Below are 24,984 nucleotides of genomic sequence, written 5' to 3'. Positions count from 1 at the left end.
TTTGGATAGACAGTGTACCATAGTAAAATATGCGGGTGGGTTGAGGCTGCGTCAGTGGTTCTGGTACTCTTGCAGATTTTTGGTTTCCGGTCTACCATAGTCAGGTGCATAGGTTGCATCAATGGCTGCTACAGGTAACCTTTCTTTTGACACTATTATAGATTTCTACCAGTTCAGCTTTGTCTGAATTATATATGTATTTATATTCCATTTCAAATAGAAGTGTCCTGAACAACCCAGTCCCCCCACCCCACCCCCCGCCCCCTTGGTTGCCATGTGCTATAAAACTGGCATGAGTGTGATGTTTGGTGTTAGATAATTGTGTGTGAATAATGTGTTTTTTGAAGCATCAAGTTGGGGATGTTAATCCTGAGGAAGAAATAGGTAGAGTCAGGCACAAGAAAAATACAAAGATAAAAACAAAAAGCTAAAAGCTACTGCGGATGCTGGAAATCCAAAACAAAATAAAAACAGAATTACCTGGAAAAACTCAAACGTTGACTGATTTCTTCTCCGCCGATGCTGCCAGACTTGCTGAGTTTTTCCAGGTAATTCTGTTTTTATTTTGACAAGAAAAATACAGTCTGTGCTACTGAACTTGGGACTCACACTTACTGGTTCTGATGAAAAGCCTCGACTGCAATGAAGTTGTTGCTCAGGATAGCATGAAGCAAAGGTAACAAAAACACCACTTGGGGACCAAAGATCCTGCCCTCAAAGATAAAACATATGATTTTTTTCAAGTGAAAGCTCTTTTGACTGAAAGTACAGATGAAGGTAATGGACGAATGAAGTGCTAGCAAAGCACTTGAATGTAACCTCATCCCAGCAAAACTGGCAGTGCGTTTGGGGTGCATTTTCCCAATTGGACCTCTGGTGAAAATTCCAAGCTGTAATTGTGGAGCATGTGTCTCAACTTCGTACAAATTTCAGTGAATCTTTTCTTAAAAGAGAGACAAATGAAATGCAACGTTTTGCCTGGAATTGAAATATGTATTCATAGGACCTCATAACAAAGGCCAAGATTTCTGAGAGTTTAAAAGAGAATTTAATCAACACTTGCTGGTTTGAGAGACAATTTTAAGACCACACCCATTGATCAGCTCTGGCTCTCCATTCAAAGAGTTTGCTGAGTTGTCCCAAAGAGCATTTGAAATACTTGTCCAATTCGCATAAATGTTTCTTTATGAAATGTGTTTTTTTTCACTTGCATCAGAAACAAGTACAGAAGCCACTTGAATATGGAGACTAATTTGCAACTCTCCGAAATCAAAATGAGATTCGGCAAATTGTGTAGAGCAAACAGGTTCATTGCACTCACTGAATCGAGTAGTTGAAGGATTTCAGATCTGAACTAAAACTAGATTTGTGTTTGCATCCAGCACACAATGGGAAATTAGGGCCCAATGAATTTCTTCTCACCCAAATGCAAATAATGTACCTCAGTCTTACATAAAAAGAAACTTAGGGTGATAACTTCGGATGATATCCTATTATCTTTAAATAATCTATCAGTTATTTAAAGAAATAAGTTATATATATGTTTAAGTGACTGCTTTTCCACCTTTTAACCAACTACTTACTCACTGTGTGTTTCTTCAGTTTAAAGTATTTCCATTTGATCTCTCTTATTTCTGGTTTCTGGGATCGACAACAAATGCTACCTTGCCAGTGACACCGACATTCCATGAAAAAATAAAAAAACCAGGTGCTCCGGTTTCCTCCCACCATCCAAAGACGTGCTGGTTAGGTGAATTGACTACGGTAAATTGTCCCCCAGTGTGTGTGCATGTGAATGTGTGCCCTGTGATGGACTGGCATCCTGTCCTGGCTAAACCCTGCCTAATCCCCATTGTCTGCCGGGATAGGCTCCTACTCCCCGCAACCCTGAATTGGATAAAGCAGCTCTGGAAAAGTGAGTGAGTGAGTTTAAAAGGCATCATGATTTACTAACCTCACTATTCTGACTGTTCTAAAAACAAAAAATGCTCGGAAAGCTCAGCAGGTCTGGCAGCATATGTGGAGAGAGAAATGGAATTTTCCATAAATGGGACTAAGTGCAGTGGCAAGAAGTTTTGGCAGCACCCACCCTGGTGTCCGGAATGGCAGGAACTCATGCCCGATTCTGCGCTTGGAGCCTCATTAATTATATAAAGGCGCGTATCAGTCCGAATTACCTGGCAGGTCAGGAGTTGATTCATGTTGCCATTGTCAGCTGGTGGGTTCAAAGGTGTGGGCACCATATTTAAAGGCCATTCTCTCCAGCCCACCAGAGATGTCTGGCAGCCAGAAGAAGAAGGCCGAGAGCCTGAAGAAGAAGACAGCACCCCGCTTCACGCACCAAGCCCTCCAGGCCTTAATCAGAAGGCTGCAGGTGCAAAGGCACGTGCTCTATTCCAGGGATGGCTGCAGGAAGCACAGCAACCTCACCTCTCCGGCCTGGGAGGCCGTTGCAGAGAAGGTCAGCATGGCTGGCACCCGGACCCGAAATATCACCCAGTGCAGGAAGAGGATGAATGGTCTCATCCGGTCCGCCAGAATAAGTTATCTTCCAACACTCTCCAATATCAAACTCTCATCATGGCATCATGCAGTCAAATGGCTACTCTCTTCAGGGGTCTCATGCAACCATTAGCGGGGGATACATATCAAAGCTCGTTATCTCACCGAGACTTTCACATCACCTCCATCGCATCTGTCATATTGCTCACACTCCAACCTCTGGCCCTTCTGGGGAGGGTTCACCACACACAGGGCACATGCATTTCACCCAACCTCTGCTCCACCCCTTCTCATCACATCCTTTTCTTCTTCATACAGTCCAAGTTGGCGCAGAACAGGCATGAGAGAGTGCAGACTGGGGGCGGGATGGCCGACATCATCGCCGTCTCTGAGTTTGAGGAGACTGCAGCTGAGCTGGCTGGGGAGGTGAGGGATCGCTCCTGTGGGGAAGGGAAGATCTGCCTCTCCCACCAACCCAGTACGGATCACAGCTCCCCCACTTCAACAAATGCTGACATTCACAGTGAGTCACATGCAGCCTTATCTAGCTCATGCTCATTAGCAGAAACCCTATTTTCTATTTTCTAGGCACCAGTAGATCGAGACCCCAAGCCAGTCCAGCACCACCAGTGTGAGCCCCCAGACTTCATCCAAGGAGGAAGCTCTGGAAGAACCATCACTCACGCACCCTCCACCAGCTCAGAGACACACTTGTCGGTAGGGCACAGATGTAGATTAGGCTCAGGCTCACCTTCTGGGGCACACCTCACTGACATGTCACCGCAGCAGTCAGAGGCAGGGACAGCCCAGGTCTCCGGCACTCGGAGGGCTGCTGGAGACCAGCCACCTGCTCGGTTTGATTAGAATGATGAACCTCTGGAAACTGCTTCCAAACATATACTGGAGGTGCATTAACAGGTGGCGGAACATTAGGTAGAGATTCGGCAGCCACTGAGCAGACTAGAGCGAACGATGGAGGAGTCTGTCCACGTTCTGTCTGATGTCATGGCTCTGACATGAGAGTGCCTCTAGGTCACCATGGGGAGGCTGGCACCCACCATGGAGATCTTGGTCCAGTACGTGTTGCCAGATTTGCACTCGGCCCTGCACTCCATGGCCACACACCCTGGTGGGCACCATCAGGAGGTAGGCAACATGGGGGTGAGGCATCTTGACCCCCCTCCAGGTGCACCATCTCCTGCAGGAGTTAGGGTGGGGCCCTCGGGCACCCATTGGGAGGATGAACATCAGCTGGACACCCCGGGGGCCTCCTCTCAGAATGTCCCAAGCATGTGCAACCGCTCACAGTCCCTCTGCCTGTGACTCCATTCACTCCAGCTTCTCAGGCTGCTGAGGGTGCTTCTGCCCCTGAGCAGGTGACCCTTATCAGGCCAGGGGCCTCCAGGCAACGTCTGTCACGGTCATCACAGACATCGGGACGTATCAGCCAGCAAGCTGCCTCCACCTCTGCTGCAGATGTCAGGGCTGCACCCAGCTATAGTGCTAGAGTTAAGAAATGTAAGAAAAAATGATGTCACTTTGGGACATGGGTGTGCTAGAGATGTAAATAAATTGCACTTTTGTTAATACATTTGATAGTTATGTGAACGTTCCTATTAACTGAAGGCATTGTGATTTTGTACTTTGGAACCCTCTTATTTCGAGGTTTAGCCTTCCTCCCACTCAGTAATAGTGTCCCACTGTGAGATTTACATTCCTGTGATGTCAACCTCAGTTGAACTAGTATCCGCACCCCACGTGTGATGTCAGGGAGATGCAAATCTTTATTGGAAGTGTGTGATGTAAGTGTTTCTAACCATTCTCCCTCAAAGTACACCATTGAGCAAGGGTAGCTCATCATCATTGATAATCTAACAGCATTTGTGTCTCCTCAGTGGTAGTGGCAGAAGAAAAGATGTGCACGGGAGGAGGAGATCTCTAGGCATGCCCACATCTCAGTCGTAGCAGTGTTAGCATCAGTGGATGGTGGCGAAGTCTTCAAGTCTTCTCTTGCATCGTTCTTGTTCTTAACTGGGCTCTCAGTTCCCAGAGTGAGCTCACTCATAGGGCCCCATGGACCAAAGCAAAGTTCATGGCCTGGTAATTCATGAGGCAAGTGTGAATGCAGAACTTGTACTCGCTGCAAGTGGGTGGCCATTCCTTGAATTGAAAGGAAATGGCATTGTGGGCTAGGAGTGATGTGGTCATATTCCCTCACCTGACTTTACTCTTCCTGGAACCTGTCAGTGATTAACGTATCACAGGCACGTCTCCCACGTCTTCCTTCCTCCATGGCGTGATCGCACTCATACTGACCCTCAGCAGCCTCTTGAGGTTCTTGGGCCTCCAGATCTTCATCCTCCAATGAGCTCTCATCCTCCTCCAGGTCATCCTCTGGCAGGTGGTCACCTCTTTACATAGCCAGATTGTGAAGGACGCAACACATTGCAATGGTGCAGGAAACCCTGTTAGGAATGTATTGGAGTGAGCCACCTGAACGGCCCAAGCATCTGAAATGCATCTTCAGAAGCCCTATGGTTTGCTCTATAAGGGAGTGTGCGGAGCTGCGAGCAGCGTTATACATCTCCTTGGTACAGCGCTGAGGGCGACGCACTGGTGTCATCAGCCAGTATTTCAGTGGGTACCCCTTATCCCCGAGCAGCCATCCCTGCAGACGTAATGGCCCCTCAAAAATCTCAGGCGCCTGGGAGTGACTCAGGATGTAGGAGTCATAGCAACTCCCAGGGTACCATGCACAAACGTGTGGTATGTGCTTCGGTGATAACGCACCAGTTGTACATTAATGGAATGATAGCCCTTGCGGTTTATAAACATTAGGGCCTCCTGCCACTGAACCTGTATAGCCACATGAGTGCAGTCTATTGCACCCTGCACTTTTGGGAAGCCTGAGATGACGGCGAAACCAGTGAATGTCGTAGCTTGGCTATCTTCCTGGCTATATGTCCAGAGCAAATCTGACATATTGAAGGGCCTTCCTGTAAAGGGCATCTGTAACCTCCTTTATGTAACGATGTGTTGTGGACTGAGAGATGCCAAACAGGTCACCTGATCCTTGGAAAGAACCAGAGGCCAAGAAATTGAGTGCAGTAGTCACCTTCAAAGCCACTGGAAGGGGAATATCCTCCAACTCCACAAGGCATCAGGTCTTCACGAAGAATGTGGCATTTGTGATGTTCCAGATCTCAGGTGCAGATGTACACCGCATTGCCTCTCACTCATTTGTAAATAGGAGACTCTTGGACAATAAGCCCTAGGTCTGATGAGTCACCCCTGTTTATCCGGGTGTCTCTTCCTGACCTTCCTGTTTATGCTGTGGCTCCACTTTTCCATGTCCCTCCTGCTGGAACTGCGCACAGAGTCACTTCTCCCTCCTTCGCCTCCTCCAATGCATTAGGGCCCTGTCAAAGTGAGCCCTGGATCCACATCTGCTTTTGCCTTCTCTCTGAAAGTAAACATTGAAGACATTAATGATTCAAGGGGCAAGAAAGTGAAGCTCAGAAGATGACATGTTTGGAGACTAAAAGGGTCCATAGTTGTGCCTGCCCTACTTGCATGGTGGCTGATGCCACCTCGTCGCTGAGATACTAGCACACACATCGAGGTGACCAAGCTGGCATCGCAGATGTAACATCTTGACCCCTGCGTAGAATGCTAAAGTTTAAGTGAGATGAGTGACCCAACCTAGCTCTGTGCTCCAATCTCTGATGTGGCATATTAGTGACCAATCAGTTGCTCATGGTCAATAGTGGATGCCCTTTGGGCCACTAGGAGTGTCACATCTGGTAAACATGTGATAGGCCTTCATTGATAGAATGCCATATATGATACAGATGTGCCTCCTTCACTATTGCCTGCATTCCTAAATTCTACATTTCTGTATGTTACTGTTGAGATGCAGCGACTGTGATGTGTCGCCACTGAGTTCTGAGTAGCCCTTTAACAGTGCTAATGAAACACTGGATTTAAGTGGCTTTCATTGCAAGGAGGTAGTCCTCCTTTCTTTCTAAGCAGACTCCTGCTCACTCCAGCAGCAACAAGAAGTTAGAGGGCGACCCCAGAAAGGTCCCCATCTTGTTTGCCTTTCCCTTTCACTCCCATTCCACATCCAGCCCTCCCCGTTGCCCCCATCATGTTTGCCCTTCCCACTCACTGCCATTCTAACACCTTCCCTCCCTGTTGCCCTCATGGTGTTCGTCAATCCGGCCCTCGCCTCAAAGTGCACCCCTGGTTGAAGTGCTAGTCTCTGAAAGTGGATGAGTACCACAGCACAGTGGTGTTCCTCGGGATAACGAAAACAAAGAGAAGGGACAGTCCAACCCCACAGCCCCAACAGAGTGGCATTCATCACAACAAGATGGGCGCAGCGCTATGGAAGGTATGTTCTACTCACCTCGAAGTTACCAGCGAACTGAGGTCCAACTTGTGCATGCCACCCCTTTTCAAATGGATTTGAGGCCAACATAATTTCCCGCTGGCATGATGGAAGATTGGAAGGCATGGCAAGATGTTTTAACGAGTATCAGTGACATGCTGATTAATGCAAATGAAATTCGCACCATGAGTTGGCAGGATACCCGACCCGCCATGAACACACCGTCGGGATAATTGCAAATTGTTTTTGCGACGGTGAATTTGCGACTTTTTGCCTGCCGCTGGATTCTCCGGTCCCACCCACCACAAAACCCACTGCGGACAGGATGGGAGAATTCCGGCCAACGTTTAGAGTCCGTGTGATTCTTCTTCATACGGACTCAAAACGTTAACTCTGTTTCTCCATCTGCAGGTGCTGCCAGACCAGCTGAGTTTTTCCAGCATTTTCTGTTTTTATTTCAGATTTCCATCATCCGCAGTGTTTTGCTTTTATTCTGACTGATCTATTGGCCCCAACAGAGAAACATGGAGTAGATGTTCATATTTATCTCCAAGATGTTAAGCATTCTCTGGGCAGAGTGCAGATAAGCAAATCTGGCAGAGAGGATCGCACACTACAAACAACACACCAGATTTTCTTTCCATCGAAATTAGTGGTAGGATAAGTGGGCCTGTAAAAGGTGTGCAGTTTCCCCCGGAAGATTTTGAATTCTGTCCAGTTGATGTTTAAGGTAGAGGTGGTATAGATGAAGATGTCCCTCTGGTGTCATGTTGTGGATTTTTGGAATCATGAGTGTTGGCTGCTGAAGCACAATGTAAGTTTGTATTATCTTCACAACTTGTGAAAGTGTTCATTCTTGCTAATGTTTAGTGAGGTTATTTTGTGGTGGGGAGCAGAGTTTCTTTGCGTTTTATTTCTTGAAAAGGTACTAGACATGCAGAACAAGATTTAGATAGGCTTTGCCCACTGACAGAAATGCTTCTGTTTTATTAAGAGGAGTTTGGGATTACTCAGTACAGGTTGTGCTGATATATCTCTTAACTCAATGTCTTCAGGTTTGCTCATTATAGAGATTTGCCAATCTCATATCATTTGTTTTAAGGTTTTGTCTTAAGACTTTACCTGGACATGATTGATTCTTTTGTGCCTAATAATAAAATGGTCTCTCTTCATCCCAGATATCAATGAATGCCTGATGTCAGGAATGTGTCAAAATGCTAACTGTTTGAACACCAGAGGTAGCTACAGATGTACCTGTAAGCCTGGGTATATGATGGATACATCGAGGAGCCATTGCATCTGTAAGTAATAATCTGATGATCCTATGCCATATAAATCAGTTACAAGTCTGGATACTGTTAAGGCAGGCATATGTTGATCATCTCAAATTATCATCCAGTTTTGACAATGCATATTATATTAAAAGAAATGATCCAACAGCACATCTGTGAAAATGTTACACAGAAAATATTTTGTAAATACAGTTTAAATATAGCTTGTGTTTGAGGTATATATCTTTAATACAAAACTTAAGCCTTGGAAATTTACATGGTTGGAGGCCCCATTTTTGCCCAGGGGAGGCTGGAATATGGGTAAGAACCAATTCTGCTAACAGTACATCAGGGTTTGGCTGGGCTTTTAAATTTAGTTAGAGGGCTGTGGGCCCCAGTAGGAGTCAAAGACCATTCAACATTTGAAAATAAAAATTTCTTCAACTCTTCAGTGCTTCAGGAGGGTAGGTGGGAATTCAGGTGTTGTGGTAAGATACTCCTTGGCCTTAGAATTGTTGATTGGATTGGGTCATTAATGCGTCTGTGAAGGAGTTGGCAGCCTATCCCAGATGTGCAAATCCCCTTTCCCGTAATTTAGGGTGGGGCCCCTGACCTTTGAGACAAGGGTTTCATTGGGTTTTATTCTGCATTCATACCAGTGGAACAAGGCCCTCGGAATGTCTAGGCCATGTTACATATTACATGTAATGAACCCCTTAATAAAACTTTTGGAATAAACTTTCCAGTCCAATGCTAAAGTTTCCTATATTTACTCCAAATATTTGTGGTAACTAATCTCAATGTAAGTGCTGCATGCCTTGTTACTGACTCTGCGGATCAGAGATAGCTTTCCTAGTCTAAAAATTCTTGGCTGGCACTGCCCTACCAAGATGCATCTCAGGTGCCTGTCTTAGCAGGGGAAAGAATTATGGATGAATATCCACCTCATTAAAGAGCACAAAAACCCCAATCTCCACTCTCCCCTCCATAAAGAGGGACAGTCCTTGAAAGGAATATTCAAGCATCCAGGCAAGCAAGCTGGTGTGTGTGTTTTTTCCTCTCATTTGTGTAAAAGCTATCTAATAAATCCCAGGCTGGAACCAGGGAAACTCACAGCGTTGGAGGCACCTGCCCAGATACACTCCCTCTGATGTGGGTACCCATGTTTTCTGCCCAAATAAGGTCCCGTGGAAACTGGTGGTGAAGGCTAAGATCCCGTTCCCAACCTTAATTTTTAGGCCTTTACACTGATTATGTCTAATGGCAAGAGTGCAGTGGAAAATCCACAGAAATTTAGGGACATTGTGTTTGAAAATAGCTACAGGGGCCATAATGTCTCAATGGTTCTATAAGCCAGAAATGAAGAAAGCAGTCTTGGGGTCTCTTAGAAACCAGCTTTCTAGTTTGCTTTCTTCTTCAAATAGCCCAGGCACTGATGAATGTCTTAACATGACTGCTGTCTGGCAAGTGACTGTTATTGGTCACTGTTTCAAAACTAATGAAGTGTAATCTCTTTCCTGAAGGTCAATGGGTAAAATATTGGAGCCTGAGTCACTAAATTAGCCATCATTAATTCCCTGGTCTCGTACAAATCTTACAATATGAACCAGGTTGCAAGCCCTTTCATTATGATACCAGGTTTCCAGGGTGAAAGTTGTGAATTTGTTTGCTTTGGCAAACAGGCTACAAAATACCTACTTGATGTACTTATGAACTATGGTATGATTAATGTTACCGATGTTCCGTGTGGTAGCTTGAAATAAGTCCGAGTTCTGAATTATAGTGGCCTTAATTGCCTCTGGTCATATTGCACATTGGTGGCAGTTGGCTCTAGGTCAGCTGGTAGTAGAAGGTATTGTGACAATAAAACTTATTATTTTTGTCCACAGTTTTTATTTTGTTTCTGATGCATTTAAGTTAAAATCAATGTTACCTGTTCCTAAGATCCATAACATTGGCTTACAGTGAGGGACTGAATCACCATCCTGCCTAAATTGAGTGTGATAGTGGAAAAGGTGGAAAAATCAGGTGGCAAAGTCGACTACTATGTTTCCACCCTAACCTCACTTTCCCTCCCTCCTTGTACCCATGTTGGAACAGCCATCAATTGCCCTAGCCCAACCCTTACATGTAAATACTGGTGGGAGACATGTCCAGTAAACCAGCAGAAGATTTTATTTCTTACTGTCACTGTCTCTGATAATTTTAGGGAGTGTAGGAGATTGTAGATAGCCCCTGAAGTAGAGATAATTATTCCCTGAGTCATTACATGAGGGAGAAGACCTAGTAGGACCAACCAAATAACCTTTTTATGACCTTAGATGTGACTGAATAGAAAATCCTTCCTTCATCTCTGAGTCTCTTCTGCTACCATTAAAAGAAAACCTCCAGTTTTCGGGAGGTGTAGAGGCAGATTGGTAAGTAAAGAAAGAACAACACACATTTATATAACGCCTTTCAGGACAAGTGTGTCTGCCCAGATATTGCAGCATCCTCCTCTTGCCTACTGAACAACTTGACACTAGCCTTTCTTCTCCCATGACTTTTGCCCTGGTTTTTGAACATTTCTCTTATGCAAAGAACAGCAAGATTTAGATGTAGTGACCTAATTCACAATATATTTTCATCCTAAGTGTCTACCAATACCCCTGTACTTCTTGCGAGCATTCCATTAGGTCTCATCCTTTTTCAGGAAATGTGATATGGGACAGTGGAAGGGAAGGAAAGGAAATGCACCCATGTGGAGAATGGCAAGGGGTCTCTTGTGCCTGTTAAGAGTCTCATTCATTTCATTTTGGAGTTTATGTGGCTCTTGGTAGTGTGGAGGTAAGTAATGCTTCCAGCAGTATTTTAGCATCCATGTGGACACTCATGCCTTACCTTACTTTGACCAGCCTAGTGAAATCATTAAAGAGATTCAGGCACGGAACACTCTTTGCAAGATGACCTCAGCAGCCATCTCCCTCTACATTGCCTGACCCTGATTTGCAAAGACAGCTTAGCCCGTGACAGGGATTGAAGGGTGCAGGAGCCAAATGGAACAGCAAGCGTCACAATGTGAGGCTGAGAATTTGGATGTAAATTTTAATCTGGGCTTATTTAAAGGTCCAAACTGGAAGCAACAAGTACCTGATCAAGAGACCTGAGGATCACCAGGAATTGATATTGGACTTCATTTGCATATATAAGGCAAACTTCCACAGGCAGCCTGTGTGACCAGAAAAATCAATTCTGGAATTTCTTGCCATCAAAGGTTCTTGGGTAAGTACTGGGAGGGGAAAGTTGAGCGGACAAGTGGAAGGAGTTGATCACAAGGATTGTAGAGTTATGGGGGGAGTACTGCTGATTCACTTGGCTCAGACCAAAAGATTGAAAATGTTTTTAATATACTTTAGTTGGAGGCCACAAGAGCCTCTAAAGAATAATCCTGGTACCTGCCCGCCCATCAGTTACTTTTGTAGTGGGTTCTTCCAGCAGGTCCCAATTTCCTGTTTTAGGTGGCTGTCTGTGATATCCAAAAAGGTCACCCTGACAAACTTAGTACTAGGCTCCGTGTCTGTGTAGATTGAGCACAGGCCAAGCTATTGCTAAATGTGCTTGATAAATGGGCACATCACAGATTGATCTCTGTACTTTAGCTTCCAGGCCTCATTTGAATGCTTCGATACTGACTCCCAATTGAAAGTACTGAGAATAACTCCATTGCTGATAGGCATAATCAAATTTAGGAGAACATGATGGCCTTTGAGGGCCAACTGAAATGATTCTCAGCAAGCTAAGTGAGGAATAGCATCGGGATCAAGAAGGTCCCGATCACAATAGGCGCTGAGTCAGTGGAAGTCGTATGTATCTTTCTGACCTCAGAAGGAACACTCTTGACCCAAAAGGACCCTTTAAAAAGTGTCTCCCCCAGCCTGGAAGATGCCTTCCGCTACCTTCTCTGACAGGATTTGAGACCATTCGCCCCTCAGTTGTGCCCTGGTTCAAATGGCACACATGACCTGATGTTCTTCTTTCAGCAATCACTTCTGAATATTAAAGTGCAGCCTCAACTCTCTCTGACTTTCTCTTTGTGAAAGTTGCAGTGTTGAAATTCCTTCCTTGATGCTTGTGTTTGTAGGTTGTTTGCACTATGTAACAGCTTACTTCTAACTCACAGAATGATTTTCAGAGCTAAGGGCTGTTGTTCAAAGGATATAAAGATGTGGATATAAAGATGCAGCACATAAATACTACCAAGTAATAAATCCTTTAAAATTAAAATTATGAAGGTAAATGTTATGCAGGAATGGACCACAGCAGAAGTTATATTGAACCAACCTCACCGAATTTCATGAGACCAGCCATGTGAATTTTGCATAGTTACCTTCTAATGGAGTTAGGCCTATCAGCAAGAGGGGCTTCTAAAATTCTTACCCTGCATGAGCCTTTAGACTGCTTGTCAAAGAGGCAGAGCAATTCCATTTTGCAGTGTTGCTTTTTGGGACTTGTATAATGTGATGGAGGGTGTCCTCTGTGCAAAGATGGGGCTTTGTCTCCACAAGGTTACTCCTACCAATAGTGTAATGGACAGGTGCATCTGTGACAGGTAGGTTGGTGACGACGAGATCAAGTAAGTTTTTCCTCATGTTGATTTTTCTCACAAGCTGCCACAGGCCCATTCTGGCAGATATAACCTTCAGGACTCGGCCAATTTAGTCAGTGGTGGTGATACTCAGCCGCTCTTGGCGATGGACATGAAAGACCCCCACTGTTGTAATATGCCTTTAAGGGAAAACAGCATGCCATCACCAGAAGGGAAGTGTGCATGTAGTTTAATTTGGGCCTGTGAGTAGAGCACACAGCACACAATTCTGCTCACGATGTCTTCAAGCTTTCTATCCATGTATATATGTTCTCATGTGCCTAGTTTAAATAAATGAACCCTCAACATTTTTACACAATTCCTTATGAGTGATTGGTGCTTTTTATATCAGTATAAAATTACAATGTGTTGTTCAGCGGTTGGCAAACAGCATAGCAGCAAGATTAAGTACAGGTATGAATGGTGAACAGCCTTAGAACATGCTACATGGCATGAGACGACCCTCGGTTTTGGTCAGACGGCAACATTGCAGCGTTGGAAAGTGTTGAAACCGCAGCATGCTGACTGCACAGCAAAGCTTTGCAGACACAGTGTTGGGATGTGTTCAAGTAAAGAGCTGGTAAGCAGATGGATCCCCTGTAGTGAGATTGCAGTGCATAGCCTGTTACTTCAGTGATTGGGGACAGTGCATCGAGAGGACCAGCATCGGGTTAGCTCAGTCAGGAATGGCAAGTGACCAGGGTGTGGGCTGGATCAATAGTGAGCCAGGGAGAGTCAATCACACAAAAAACGTCATAAAAATTGAGCCAGAGAAGGTTGCGATTATAACGAGCGGAGCTTTGGAAAAGCGCACAAAAGTAGCTACAGTGACACTCATCCCAGGTACTATCAGAGAAGGAAGATCAAAGTGATATTGTCAAAATGTTCACAAAATTGCTCAGTTTGAATTGGGATGCATCTGACCTACCATCCAAATTTAAAATGTTTAAACAGCATACATTGCTATGGTTTCTTGATTCAGTTGTGTCTGAACTAGACAAGCAAGCCATAAAAATTCGCCTAGCAATTGGGAATGAAGGTCTACACAGGTTGAATATGTCAGCATCAACAGCAGAAGAGCTAAAGGATCCCCAACAGACATGGACTACGTTGGAAGACCGGTTCAGTGTCAGGTTAAACCTCCGTATTCATCAACTAGAGTTCATGTCCTTTCAACAACAGCCTACAGAACCCATAGACCACTTTGTCAACAGATGAAGAGAAAAGGGTACATACTGTGATTTTTTAGATGGAGAGCTAACGGACATAATTGTTGTGTGGTGATCTCATCCACTCCCATGGAAGCGTTCCAGAAAGACCTGCTAGACAAGCTCAAAATGTACAGCATCAAAGTGCTACTCAAGGAAGAATATAAGTATGAAGTGATCATCGCAGGTTGACGAAGCTTACAGGTCCTAAGTACAACCCAGATTGTTGACACGCTCACAAGAACACCCAAACTTAGCAAGCCATGTGAAAGGTGTGGCCTTCTGCATGCACCAAGGAAATGCCCAACTTTCCAGCAATTCTGCAAAGCATATGGCCATTGGCAGCAGCAGTTCACTAGAGAAAAGGCTGATACAGCTACAAAGAGCCGTGCACTGATCCAAGTAGACAGTACATAATGGGTACCTTCAAGCAATAAGAACGACCATCTGATATCCCGTCAGAAACGTGTACATGAGGTTTATTTGGTGTGCCTAGAGAGATCATTATGGATAATAGTCTGCAATCTATTAGTAACCCATTTCAGGATATGTGTGAGAAGTGGAATATCGATCACGCTACTACTTCCCCTCATTACCCTAGATCCAACGGCCTAGTTGAATGAATGATTCACACAGTGAAATCCCTAATTCTCAAATGTAGACAGACCAAGCAAGATCTACACTTTGCAATGTTACATCTGAGAGCAACACCTTTAATTGCAACTATTCTATCACCGGCAGAGTTCACGTTTGGCAGACCAGTGTGTACCAATTTGTCTACTCTTACCCATTCTACTCTCTCAAAAACTAGACAGCAGCATTTAAAACTACAAGAGAAGATGACCAACGTGCATGATAAAAATGCAGGTACAGAATTGTCAGGTTTACAGCTGGGACAAAAAGTTCGCATCCAGGAAAGAGTTCATCAAATTCTTTCTGAGACACTTTGGCTATGGCATCATCATAAGGATCCCACTCAGGATCAGATGTGGCGCTTTCAATTCAGAATCCACAGCAAATCAGCTTCCTCTCCATCCATTGAATTGGATATTCCACATTTTTTGAATGATCTGACGACATTTTGTGCACTAAAAGCATTCCATGATTAGATGTTGAAACCACACAAAACATCAAGTGGGGAAGCGAGCATATTTCTGCTCTTTTGTGAAGGTTTCTTCTTCATCAACCATCCACCTATTCCATTCGGCATGACTTGGTCCTTGAATGGCTTCTTGAGACACACATCCAAAGGGTTGAACTATGGATTTTAGACCCCGTGATATAACTGCAATGTGGGTGTTATTTCTTAACAGGCCTCTCATGATCTCATTGGTTATATGGGATCTGAACATGTCCCACACTAATAAGCTGCATTCTTTATGTAGGCCACTGGGACGCCTGTTCCACACATTATCAATCGATAACTTCACTCCATCCTCATCCATCCAACTGTTGTCACGGACATGCACATAAACTCGTACAGGGAACATGATATTCGGCATGGCTTTACATTTGAAAATTGGCGTAGGTTTCAGTTTTGGTCCATTGGCCACGCAGGCTGGTACCACCACGAACCTTACCTTCTCATGTCCTGTGGTTTTCACTCGAACTATTTCCGAAACTTTCCACTCCACAGTTCGGTTGCTGGGCATATCAAAATTCATCAACGTTTCATCCATGTTGCTGATGTGGCATTAAGGGTATTTGTATATTTTGCCATTGTCTGATGATGAATTGCTGGAAGCTGGTAATTTTGACATCAAGTTCTTTTAGAAGTCTCTGAGCGATCTTGGTCTTCTGCCATAACACTAGATATTTTAATTCCATAATGCGGCCACACCAGCTAGCAGTTGCTCTGAACCTTTGCTGAATTCAGGGTTTGATTTCGTTCACTTAAGTGCATCTATACATATTGCATTTCTAGTGATGATGTAACCATTCCGATGATGTTCAAGGACCTGTTCTGAAACAAGCCTCTCAAGCCCAGGCCAGTGGCTGGTCCCTGTTCTGATGTGCGTTTAGCATTTTCTTCAGAGCAAATTCTTCCTCCTTCCATCCCCACACCAGTTTTTCACTAACATTGAATTCCCTCACTGCAGCACAATTACTTGACGAGTTAAGCAAATGTTACAACTTTTAGCTTGAAACCAGCTTCGTAACTTCATTCATTTTGATGGAAAACTTATTTCTCTTTGATGATCGCCACGTGGGGCCAGCTGTGTGTGGGCATATCTTAAACTCCTGCTCACTTTCCCAATACTGCTTGCATTGCCTGCTCAATCCCTGGTGCAGAAGTTATATGTTGAGTGAAATATGCATTTGTGGAATGAAAAATCAAGGCTGACTACTAATGTGAGTATAACATTTCATGGCTGAAAAGGGGGTCGACTTATACATTGGATATATGCAAAAACACAATTTTTTAAACTCATATATGGGATGTGGGCATTGCTGGCTAGGCCAGCATTTATTGCCGACCCCTAGTGCCCTTGAGAAGGTGGTGGTGAGCTGCCTTCTTGAACTACTGCTGTCCCTGTGGTGTAGATATATGCTGTTAGGAAGGGGGTTCTAGGGTTCTCACCCAGCAACAATGAAGGAACGGTGATATAATTCCAAGTCTGGATGGTGAGTGGCTTGGAGGGGAGCTTCCAGGTGGTGCGTTCCTATGTATCTGCCTATCTTGTCCTTTAGATGGTAGCAATCATGTGTTTGGAAGGCGCTGCCTAAGGAGTCTTGGCGAGTTTCTGCAGTGCATCTTGTAGATGGTACACATTGCTGCCACTGTCCATCAGTGGTGGAGGGAGTAGATGTTTGTGGGTGGGGTGCCAATCAAGCAGGCAGCTTTGTCCTGGATGGTGTCAAGTTTCTTGAGTGTTATTGGAGGTGCATTCATCCAAGCAAGTGGAGAGTTTTCAATCAAACTCCTGACTTGTGCCTTGTAGAAAAGCTTTGGGGAGTCAGGAGGTGAGTCACTCACCGCAGGATTCCTAGTCTTTGACCTGCTCTTATAGCCACAGTATTTATATGGCTAGTCCAGTTCAGTTTCTGGTCAATGGTAACCCCCAGGATGTTGATAGTGTGGGATTCAGCGATGGTAATGCCATTGAATGTCAAGGGGCGATGGTTAGATTCTCTCTTGTTGGAGATGGACATCGCCTTGCACTTGTGTGGTGTGAATTTTACTTGCCACTTGTCAGCCCAAGCCTGGATATTGTCCAGATCTTGTTGCATTTGGACATGGGCTGCTTCAGTATCTGAGGAGTCATGAATGGTTCTGAACATGGTGCAATCATCAGCGAATAGCCCTACTTCTGACCTTATGATGAATGGAAGTTCATTGATGAAGCAGCTGAAGATGGTTGGGCCTAGGACACTACTCTGAGGAAATTCTGCAGCTGATGTCCTGGAGCTGAGATGACTGACCTCCAACAATCATAACCATCTTCTTTTGTGCTAGGTATGACTCCAACCAGCAAAGAGTTTTCCCCCAATTACCGTTGACTCCAGTTTTGCTAGGGCTCCTTGATGCCACACTTGGTCAAATGCTGCCTTGATGTCAAAGTCAGTCACTCTCAACTCACCTCGAGTTCAGTTCTTTTGTCCATGTTTCAACCAAAGCTGTAATGAGGTCAGAAGCTGACTGTCCCTGGCAGAACCCATACTGAGCGTCAGTGAGCAGGTTATTGCTAAGCAAGTGCCTCTTGATAGCACTGTTAATGACCCCTTCCACCACTGTACTGATCATGGTGAGTAGACTGGTAGGGCGGTAATTGACTGGGTTGGATTTTTCCTGCTTTTTGTGTACAGGACATACTTGGCAATTTTCCACATTGCTGGGTAGATGCCAGTGTTGAAGCTGTAGTGGAATAGCTTGGCTAGGGGCGTGGCAAGTTCTGGAGCACAAGTCTTCAGTACTATTGCCAGAATATTGTTAGGGTCCATAGTCTTTGCAGTCTCCAATGTCTTCAGCCGTTTATTGATATCACATGGAGTGAATTGAATTGGCTGAAGACTGGCATCTGCGATACTGGGGACCTCTGGAGGAGGCCGAGATGGTTCATCCACTCAGCATTTCTGGCTGAAGATTGTTGCGAATGTTTCAGCCATATCTTTTGCTCTGATGTGCTGGTCTTCTCCATCATTGAGGATGGAGATATTTATGGAGCCTCCTCCTCCAGTGAGCTGTTTTATTGTCCACCACCATTCATGAATGGATGTGGCAGCAGTGCAGAGTTTAGATCTGATCCGTTGGTTGTGGAATCGCCTAGCTCTGTCTATCACTTGCTACTTATGCTGTTTGGCATGCAAGTAGTCCTGTGTTGTAGCTTCATCAGATTGACACCTCATTTTTAAGTATGTCTTTGCTGCTCCTGGCATGCCCTCCTGCGCTTTTCATTGAACCAGGGTTGTTCCCCTGACTTGGTTGTAATGGTAGAGTGGGGCATATGTTGAGCTATGAGATAACAGACTGTACCTGAATCCAATTCTGCTGCTGCTGATGGCCTTCAGCGCCTTATCGATGCCCAGTCTTGAATTGCTAGATCTTCACGAAATCTATCCCATTTAGCACAGTGGTAGTTCCATGTAACTCGATGGAGGGTATTCTCAATGTGAAGACAGGCCTTGGTCTCCACCAGGACTGCATGGTGGTCATTCCTACCGATACTGACCTGGACAGATGTATTTGCAGCAGACAGGTTGGTGAGGATGAGGTCAAGTATGTTTTTCCCTCTTGTTGGTTTCTTCACCACCTACCGCAGACCCAGTCTAGCAGCTGTGTCCTTTAAGGGCTCGGCCTGTGGCAGTGATACCGAGCCACTCTTGGTTGTAGACGTTGAAGTCCCCCACCCAAAGTACATTCTGCACCCTTGTCACCTGCAGTGCTTCCTCCAAGTACTCCATGTTGAACACCATTTTTTTTATATTCATTCATGGGATGTGGGCTTCACTGGCTGGGCCAGCATTTATTGCCCACCCCTAATTACCCTTGAGAAGGTGGTGGTGAGCTCCCTTCTTGAACCGCTGCAGTCCATGTGGTGTAGGTAGCACTGTGGGTGTACCTACACCACATGGATTGCAGTGGTTCAAGAAGGTAGCTCACCATCACCTTCTCAATGACAACTAGGGGTGGACAATAAATGCTGGCCCAGCCAGCGAAGCCCACAGCCCATGAATGGATAGAAAAAGTGTTGTTCAACATGGAGGAGTACCGATTCATCAGCTGAGGCGGGGTGGTAGATCATAATCAGCAGGAGGTTTCCTTGCCCATGTTTGACCTGATGCCATGAGACCTCTTGGGGGTCGGAGTTGATGTTGAAGGCTCCCAGGGCAGCTCCCTCCCAAATGTGATGGTGGTGTCTGGGACATGATTTGTAATGCATGATTCCATGAGTATGACTAAGTCAGGCTGCTCTCCCAACTTTGGCACAAGCCCCAAATGTTAGTAAGGAGGCCTTTGCAGGGTAAACATGGCTGAGTTTGCCGTTGTCGTTTCCGGTGCCTAGGTCAATGCCAGGTGATCTGTCTGGTTTCATTCCTTTTTATTGGCTTTTTACCGATTTGATACAACTGAGTAGCTTGCTAGGTCTTTTCAGAGGGCATTTAAGAGTCATCCACATTAATGCGGATCTGGAGTCACAATGTAGGCCAGGCCAGGTGAGGATGGCAGATTTCCTTCCCTAAAGGACATTAGTGAGCCAGATGGGTTTTTACGACAATTGGCAATGGTTTCACGGTGATTATTAGACATTTAATTCCAGATTTTTATTGAATTCAAATTACACCATCTGCCATGGTGGGATTCTAACCTGGGCCCCCGAGCATAACGCTGTGTCTCTGGATTACCAGTCCAGTGACAATACCACTACGCCACTGGAATCCCATGTCAGATCCGTCCGCCCTCCAACTTAATTGAAGGAGGTTTTGCTGCTGCCGGGAGATTGACTCATCACCTCTCCTGTGATTAAGTGAGCCTGCCATGGTTCCTGCTATGGTGGGATGGATTAAATTCCGTCCATTGACTTCAAATGTATTCTCCAATACTAGTATATAGCTTAGGAATCAAATCTCGCCTCACACTTTACTTCAGATCTGTCGTAATGAAAATTTAGAACCCTCGTGCCTGCACATTTTCGTCAATAACCTGCAACTTCGAGTCTAATACAACTGCCCCTATTCATTTCCTTGACGAGATCAGATTAACTATGATTACTCTCAAGGAACTCTATATTTCCTTTGGGGTAATTTTATTCTATCTTTGTCCTGTTAGAAACTCATGGCAGCTGATAGGCCGCATGTTTTACACCCCATCTTAACTTCAATGGAATGTTAAATTTGGTAAGATGTAAAATGGGCAGCCCAACCAATCATATTAGTTTCCCAGTAGGTGGTTTAAGTTAAAATTACTCATTTGTCTTTTTGGATGTAAAAGCATCATATTTGGTACAGTATAGGCAAATGATATCCTAAGGCATGAACTGGATCTTTTAGGCTTGTATTGCTCAATACCATATGAGAAGGTGAATTTACCCAACATACCAGTAAGAGCTCAGTAGAGAAGAAGAAAACTTGCACTTACTTAAATTGCACATTTGACATTCTCAATTACTGTGTCTTGCAGTTGTTTTATAACCACGACAAAATGTAATTGTGCATACATATGATTTCTTTATAGTAAAATATTTGTTTTCCCCCTCACTAAAGCAGGAATTTTACAGCCCTGTCCTGGCGGGGACGAGGCCGTAAAATGCAGTGAACCATTCTAAACTCCATTGACAATGGTGGGAGCATAAGATCCCGCTGCTGTAAAATTCCGCTCCAAGTCTCCTGGGGTATGCATAACTCCTTGCTTGCAAGCTGAAGACGTGCTTCTTGGCCTTTGTTAGAGCTTATTTTGAATTGATCACTAAATAAGAGGTGTACAAGAGCAGTGCTGGGTGAATAACCCTCATACCTTTCTCCTCTTCATGTGATTTAAACATCTTGGCACTCTGTGATGATACTGGCATCCCTCCCTTGCTATTCCCTTTCTCAGAGGATTGTGAAACTGGTAGCAGCAACGGAGCTGCAGGGAAAAGTTCTACTTCAAAAATGTTGCCAATATTTTCAAAGTAGGTAATATATAATTTAAAAGAACAAAAGAGAATTTCTGTTTATAAACTTGCTTATATGTCTTCAGAACATCCCAAAGTGTTTACAACCTATTATTTTTAAAGTTTAGTCACTGTTGTTCTGTAGACAAACAAGGCATTCCATAACACTGTACAAAGCCACGTCAATGAGCACTGATGGCACTGCCTATAAAATTATTTCAACCTGGATTAAAAAAAGAAACAAAAGTAATTCTCTGTATTGCAGGTTTCTAGATTACAAATGATCAGTCATTCAGGGATGTTAGGGTATAAGGTAACTGTAGATTGGAGATGATTTGCCTTCTGGGCTATCCTCCTGTGAATCAAATTGTTAATTATTTTTGTAATTTGTCTTCCTTTTCAGCGGACAAAGCTTTTTCAGTAGAAAAAGGAACTTGCTTCAGATCATTGTCCAGAAGAAACTGCTCTCTGCCTCTTTCTCAGCAGATCACAAAACAAATCTGCTGTTGTAGCCGTGTGGGCAAAGGATGGGGTAAAAACTGTGAAAAGTGTCCACTTCCTGGCTCAGGTAATAATCTTTTGCACATATTGCATCACTGTTCTCTGTAAATAGCTGAAGGCGAAAGAGATGGATGTCTATTTATAGGAAGCTATAAATCAGAACTATACTTATATCTGCTAGTTATATTTTACTCATATTTAAAATTTATTACTACACAAGCACATGAAGTCGATGATGCCCTTTAATGTTGTGTTAAACAAAGTGGTCAAGTTGTTGGTTTTCTTTTTCAAAGCACAATGGATCATTTAAATAGTACAATTGATCAAAATTTGTTCTCAAGACATTTTTGTTTCTTGGATGAGTTTTGATATTGTTTAAACTGTATCTCAGTATCAAGTAAAAATCATCTGGGAAATGCCACTGCAATATAATCTCTCTCACACTGAAAATATGTCAGGAAACAAACATTATGGCCTGAATTTTTCAGATGGTGGGATCTTGCTTCCTGCCATCTGAAGAGTCAGCAGGGAACACATCCCCACCGATTCCGAGTGCCCAGTAACCAATTCACACTCGAATGAGTATTAAGTGGCTGCAAGTGGGACTTCCGCCCCTCACTTGGGAGGACGTGCCTCCTTAGAGAGCTCACCAGTCTCTGCAGTGATAGCGCTGCAGTGGACAGAAGATAAAGTTCAAGAGGATGCCAGAACAGAGGCCCAGGTAAGTTCAAGGGCTCCGAGGGCAGGGAGGGTAAGGAAGGCCTGAGCAGGTGCAAAGGGGGCAATCGGGGTCTCGGTGGAGAGCCCGGGGAGGGCAGGGAAGTCAGGAGGCCACTGGATCTTAAGGTGGGGGCATCCAACTTCAAAAGGCGGCTTTTGATGGATGCCCCCATTCCCCTTCCCACCCGAGATGTATCTCTTCTTTCTCAGGCTTCGCCCACAGAAGTTCAATCATTCCACCAGCCAAAAAGTTGAGACTGGGTGGGAAACTGCACTTAAGTAAGGGGAGGGGGAAGGGGGAATGAGGGGATGGCGAACGAGCTGGATTAGATGGGAGGAAGAGGGGGAAAATGGGGAGGGGGAAGTGGGGGGAGAGGGAAGGGGGAAGGAAGGGAGAAAGAGGAAGGAGGAAGGAGGGGGAAAGAGGGGAGCGGGAAGTGTGGAGGGGGAAGGAGGTGTAAAGAGGTGAGGGAGAAGAAGGGGGAAAGAGGGTTAGAGGGAAAGAGGGGAGGGAAGAGGGGAAAGAGGGGTGGGGGAAGGAGAAAGAGGGGAGGGGGAAGAGGGAGGCGAAGAGGGAATAGGGAAGGAGGGGGAGAGAAGGGAGACGGGAGAAGGAGGGGGAAGAGAAAAGGGGTGAGGGGGAGGAGGGAAAGAGCAGAGCGAGAAAGGGGGAAGAGATCAGGGGATAAAGAGCGGAGGGGTAGAAGGAAGGGAGAAAGAGGGGAGTTTGAGGGAGAAAAGAGGAGAGGGTAGGGAAGGGGGAGGAGGGAATGGAAGAGGGGAAAGGGGTGAGGATGAAGGGGGAGGGGTGGAAGAAGGGAGGGAAAAAGGGGGAGGGTGGGAAAGAGGGGAGGGGTGAAACAGGGAAAGAGGAAAGGGGGAGGGGTGAAACAAGGAAGGGGGAAAGGGGGAGGGGTGAAACAGGGAAGGGGGAAAGGGGGAGGGTTGAAACGGGAGGGGAAGAGGGGAGGGTGGGAAAGAGGGGAGGGGAAAAAAGAGGAGGGGCAAAGAGAGGAGAGTAGGGGGAGGGGGAAAGTGGGGAGGGGAGTGGGGAAAGAGGGGAGGGGAAGAGGGGCAAGGAGAGAGAGAAAGTGGTGAGAGGAGAGAGGGGAAAGGGAAGAAAGGAGAGGAGGGGGAGAGAGGGGAGGGGAAAGAGTGGAAAGAAAGGAGGGAGATAGAGAGGAATGGGGGTAAGAGGGAAGATAGGGAAGAGGGGAGGGATAGAGGGGAAAGAGGAGTGGGGAAGAGGGAGGAGAAGAGGGAATGGGGAAGGAGGGAGAGAGAAGGGAGATGGGAGAGGGAGGGGGAAGAGAAAAGGGGTGAGGGCGAGGAGGGAAAGAGCAGAGGAGAAGGGGGGAAGAGGTCAGGGGATAAAGAAGGGAGGGGATGAATGGGCAAAGGAGGGGAGGGGGAAGGAGGGCAGAAGAAAAAATGGGAAAGAGGAAAGGGGAAGGAGCGGGAGAAGAGGGGGGAGGAAGGGAGTTAGGGAGCAGAGAAAGTGGAAGGGAGAAGAGGTGGGGAAATAGGGGACGGGAAGGAGTGGGGAAGGGGGTGGAGGAGGGGGAATGAGGGGAGGGGGAAGGAGTGGGGTAAAAGGGGAGGGGGAAGGTGGGGGAAAGTGGGGAGGGGGAGGTGGGAGGAATAGGGGAGGGGAAGGATGGAGGAAAGAGGGGAAGGTGAGGAGGGGAGTTAGAGAGCAGAGGAAGCGGAGGAGAGAAGAGATGGAGAAATAGGAGAGGAGGGGAAGGAATGGGGAAGGGGGTGGAGGGGGAAAGACAGGAGGGGGAATAAGGGGCAGGGGAATAAGGGGGGGGAATGAGGAGAGAGGGAAAAAGTAGGGTAAGAGGGGAAGGGGAAGGAGGGGGAAAGTGGGGAGGGGCAGGTGGGGGGAAGAGGGGAGGGAGAAGGAAGGGGCAGGGGTAATGAGGGGAGGGGGAAGAAAGGGGAAAGGGGGTAAAAAGGGGTGAGGGAAAGAAGGGGGAAAGAGTGGAGGGGAAGAAGGGGGAAAGAGGGGAAGGGGAGGGGAAATGACAGGATGGGGGTGGGGGAGAAGAGGGGAGAGGGAAAGATGAGGCGGCAGAGGGGGGAAAGAGGGGAGGGAACTGGGAAAAGGGAAGGGGAAAGGAGAGAGGGTGAAAGAATGGGGAGGAAGAAGAGGGGGTGGAGGGAAACTGGGAGAAGGGGATGGCGGGAGGGGACGAGAGGCGGGGAAATAAGAGCAATGGGAAAAGAGGGGAAGGTTAGAGGCAAAGGGGAAAAAGAGGGAGGAGGGAGGCGAGAGAGGGGGAGGGGAGAGATGGGGGATTGGGGAGAGATGAAAAAAACTGCTGCAATCTGGGGGAATGGGGGTAAATGGGGGAGGGAAAAGAGGGGAAGGGGAGAGTAGGAGGGGAAAAAGGGAGGAGGGAGGGGAGAGAGAGAGAGGGGAGGGTAGAGATGGATGGGGTTGGGGATGAGAGGAAGAGAACTGCTGCTGCCTGGGGGAACGGGGGCAAATGGGGCTTTTTTCAGGTTTGCATCTACCTTGAAATAGCAAGGTATTTTTTCAGAGGGCTATTGAAAGATTCCTTATTACAGAGTATTTGCCACACATCAGTCTTCACTAAACTGGCAACGCTGAGTTGCCCTTAATGCGCTGTAGGGTTGATGGTAAAGTTAAATGTATCAACAGTTC

At 45.9% G+C, this 24,984-nt stretch overlaps 1 protein-coding gene across 1 annotated transcript in view; it reads left to right on the top strand.

The window, feature by feature from the left end:
- LOC144692949 (latent-transforming growth factor beta-binding protein 2-like) overlaps positions 1–24,984 on the top strand; it is a 662,780-nt gene that overhangs the window by 313,018 nt on the left and 324,778 nt on the right. Inside the window, exons 10-11 of the mRNA XM_078562124.1 lie at positions 8,074–8,196; positions 21,493–21,657. Coding sequence (XP_078418250.1) covers positions 8,074–8,196; positions 21,493–21,657 — 288 coding nt within the window. The remainder of the gene's footprint in view (positions 1–8,073; positions 8,197–21,492; positions 21,658–24,984) is intronic.

Source organism: Cetorhinus maximus, chromosome 18 (genome assembly GCF_964194155.1).
Source record: "Cetorhinus maximus chromosome 18, sCetMax3.hap1.1, whole genome shotgun sequence".
Lineage (NCBI taxonomy): Eukaryota > Metazoa > Chordata > Chondrichthyes > Lamniformes > Cetorhinidae > Cetorhinus > Cetorhinus maximus.
Note: the sequence above shows the minus strand (reverse complement) of the source record. Positions and strands in the feature narration are given on the sequence as shown.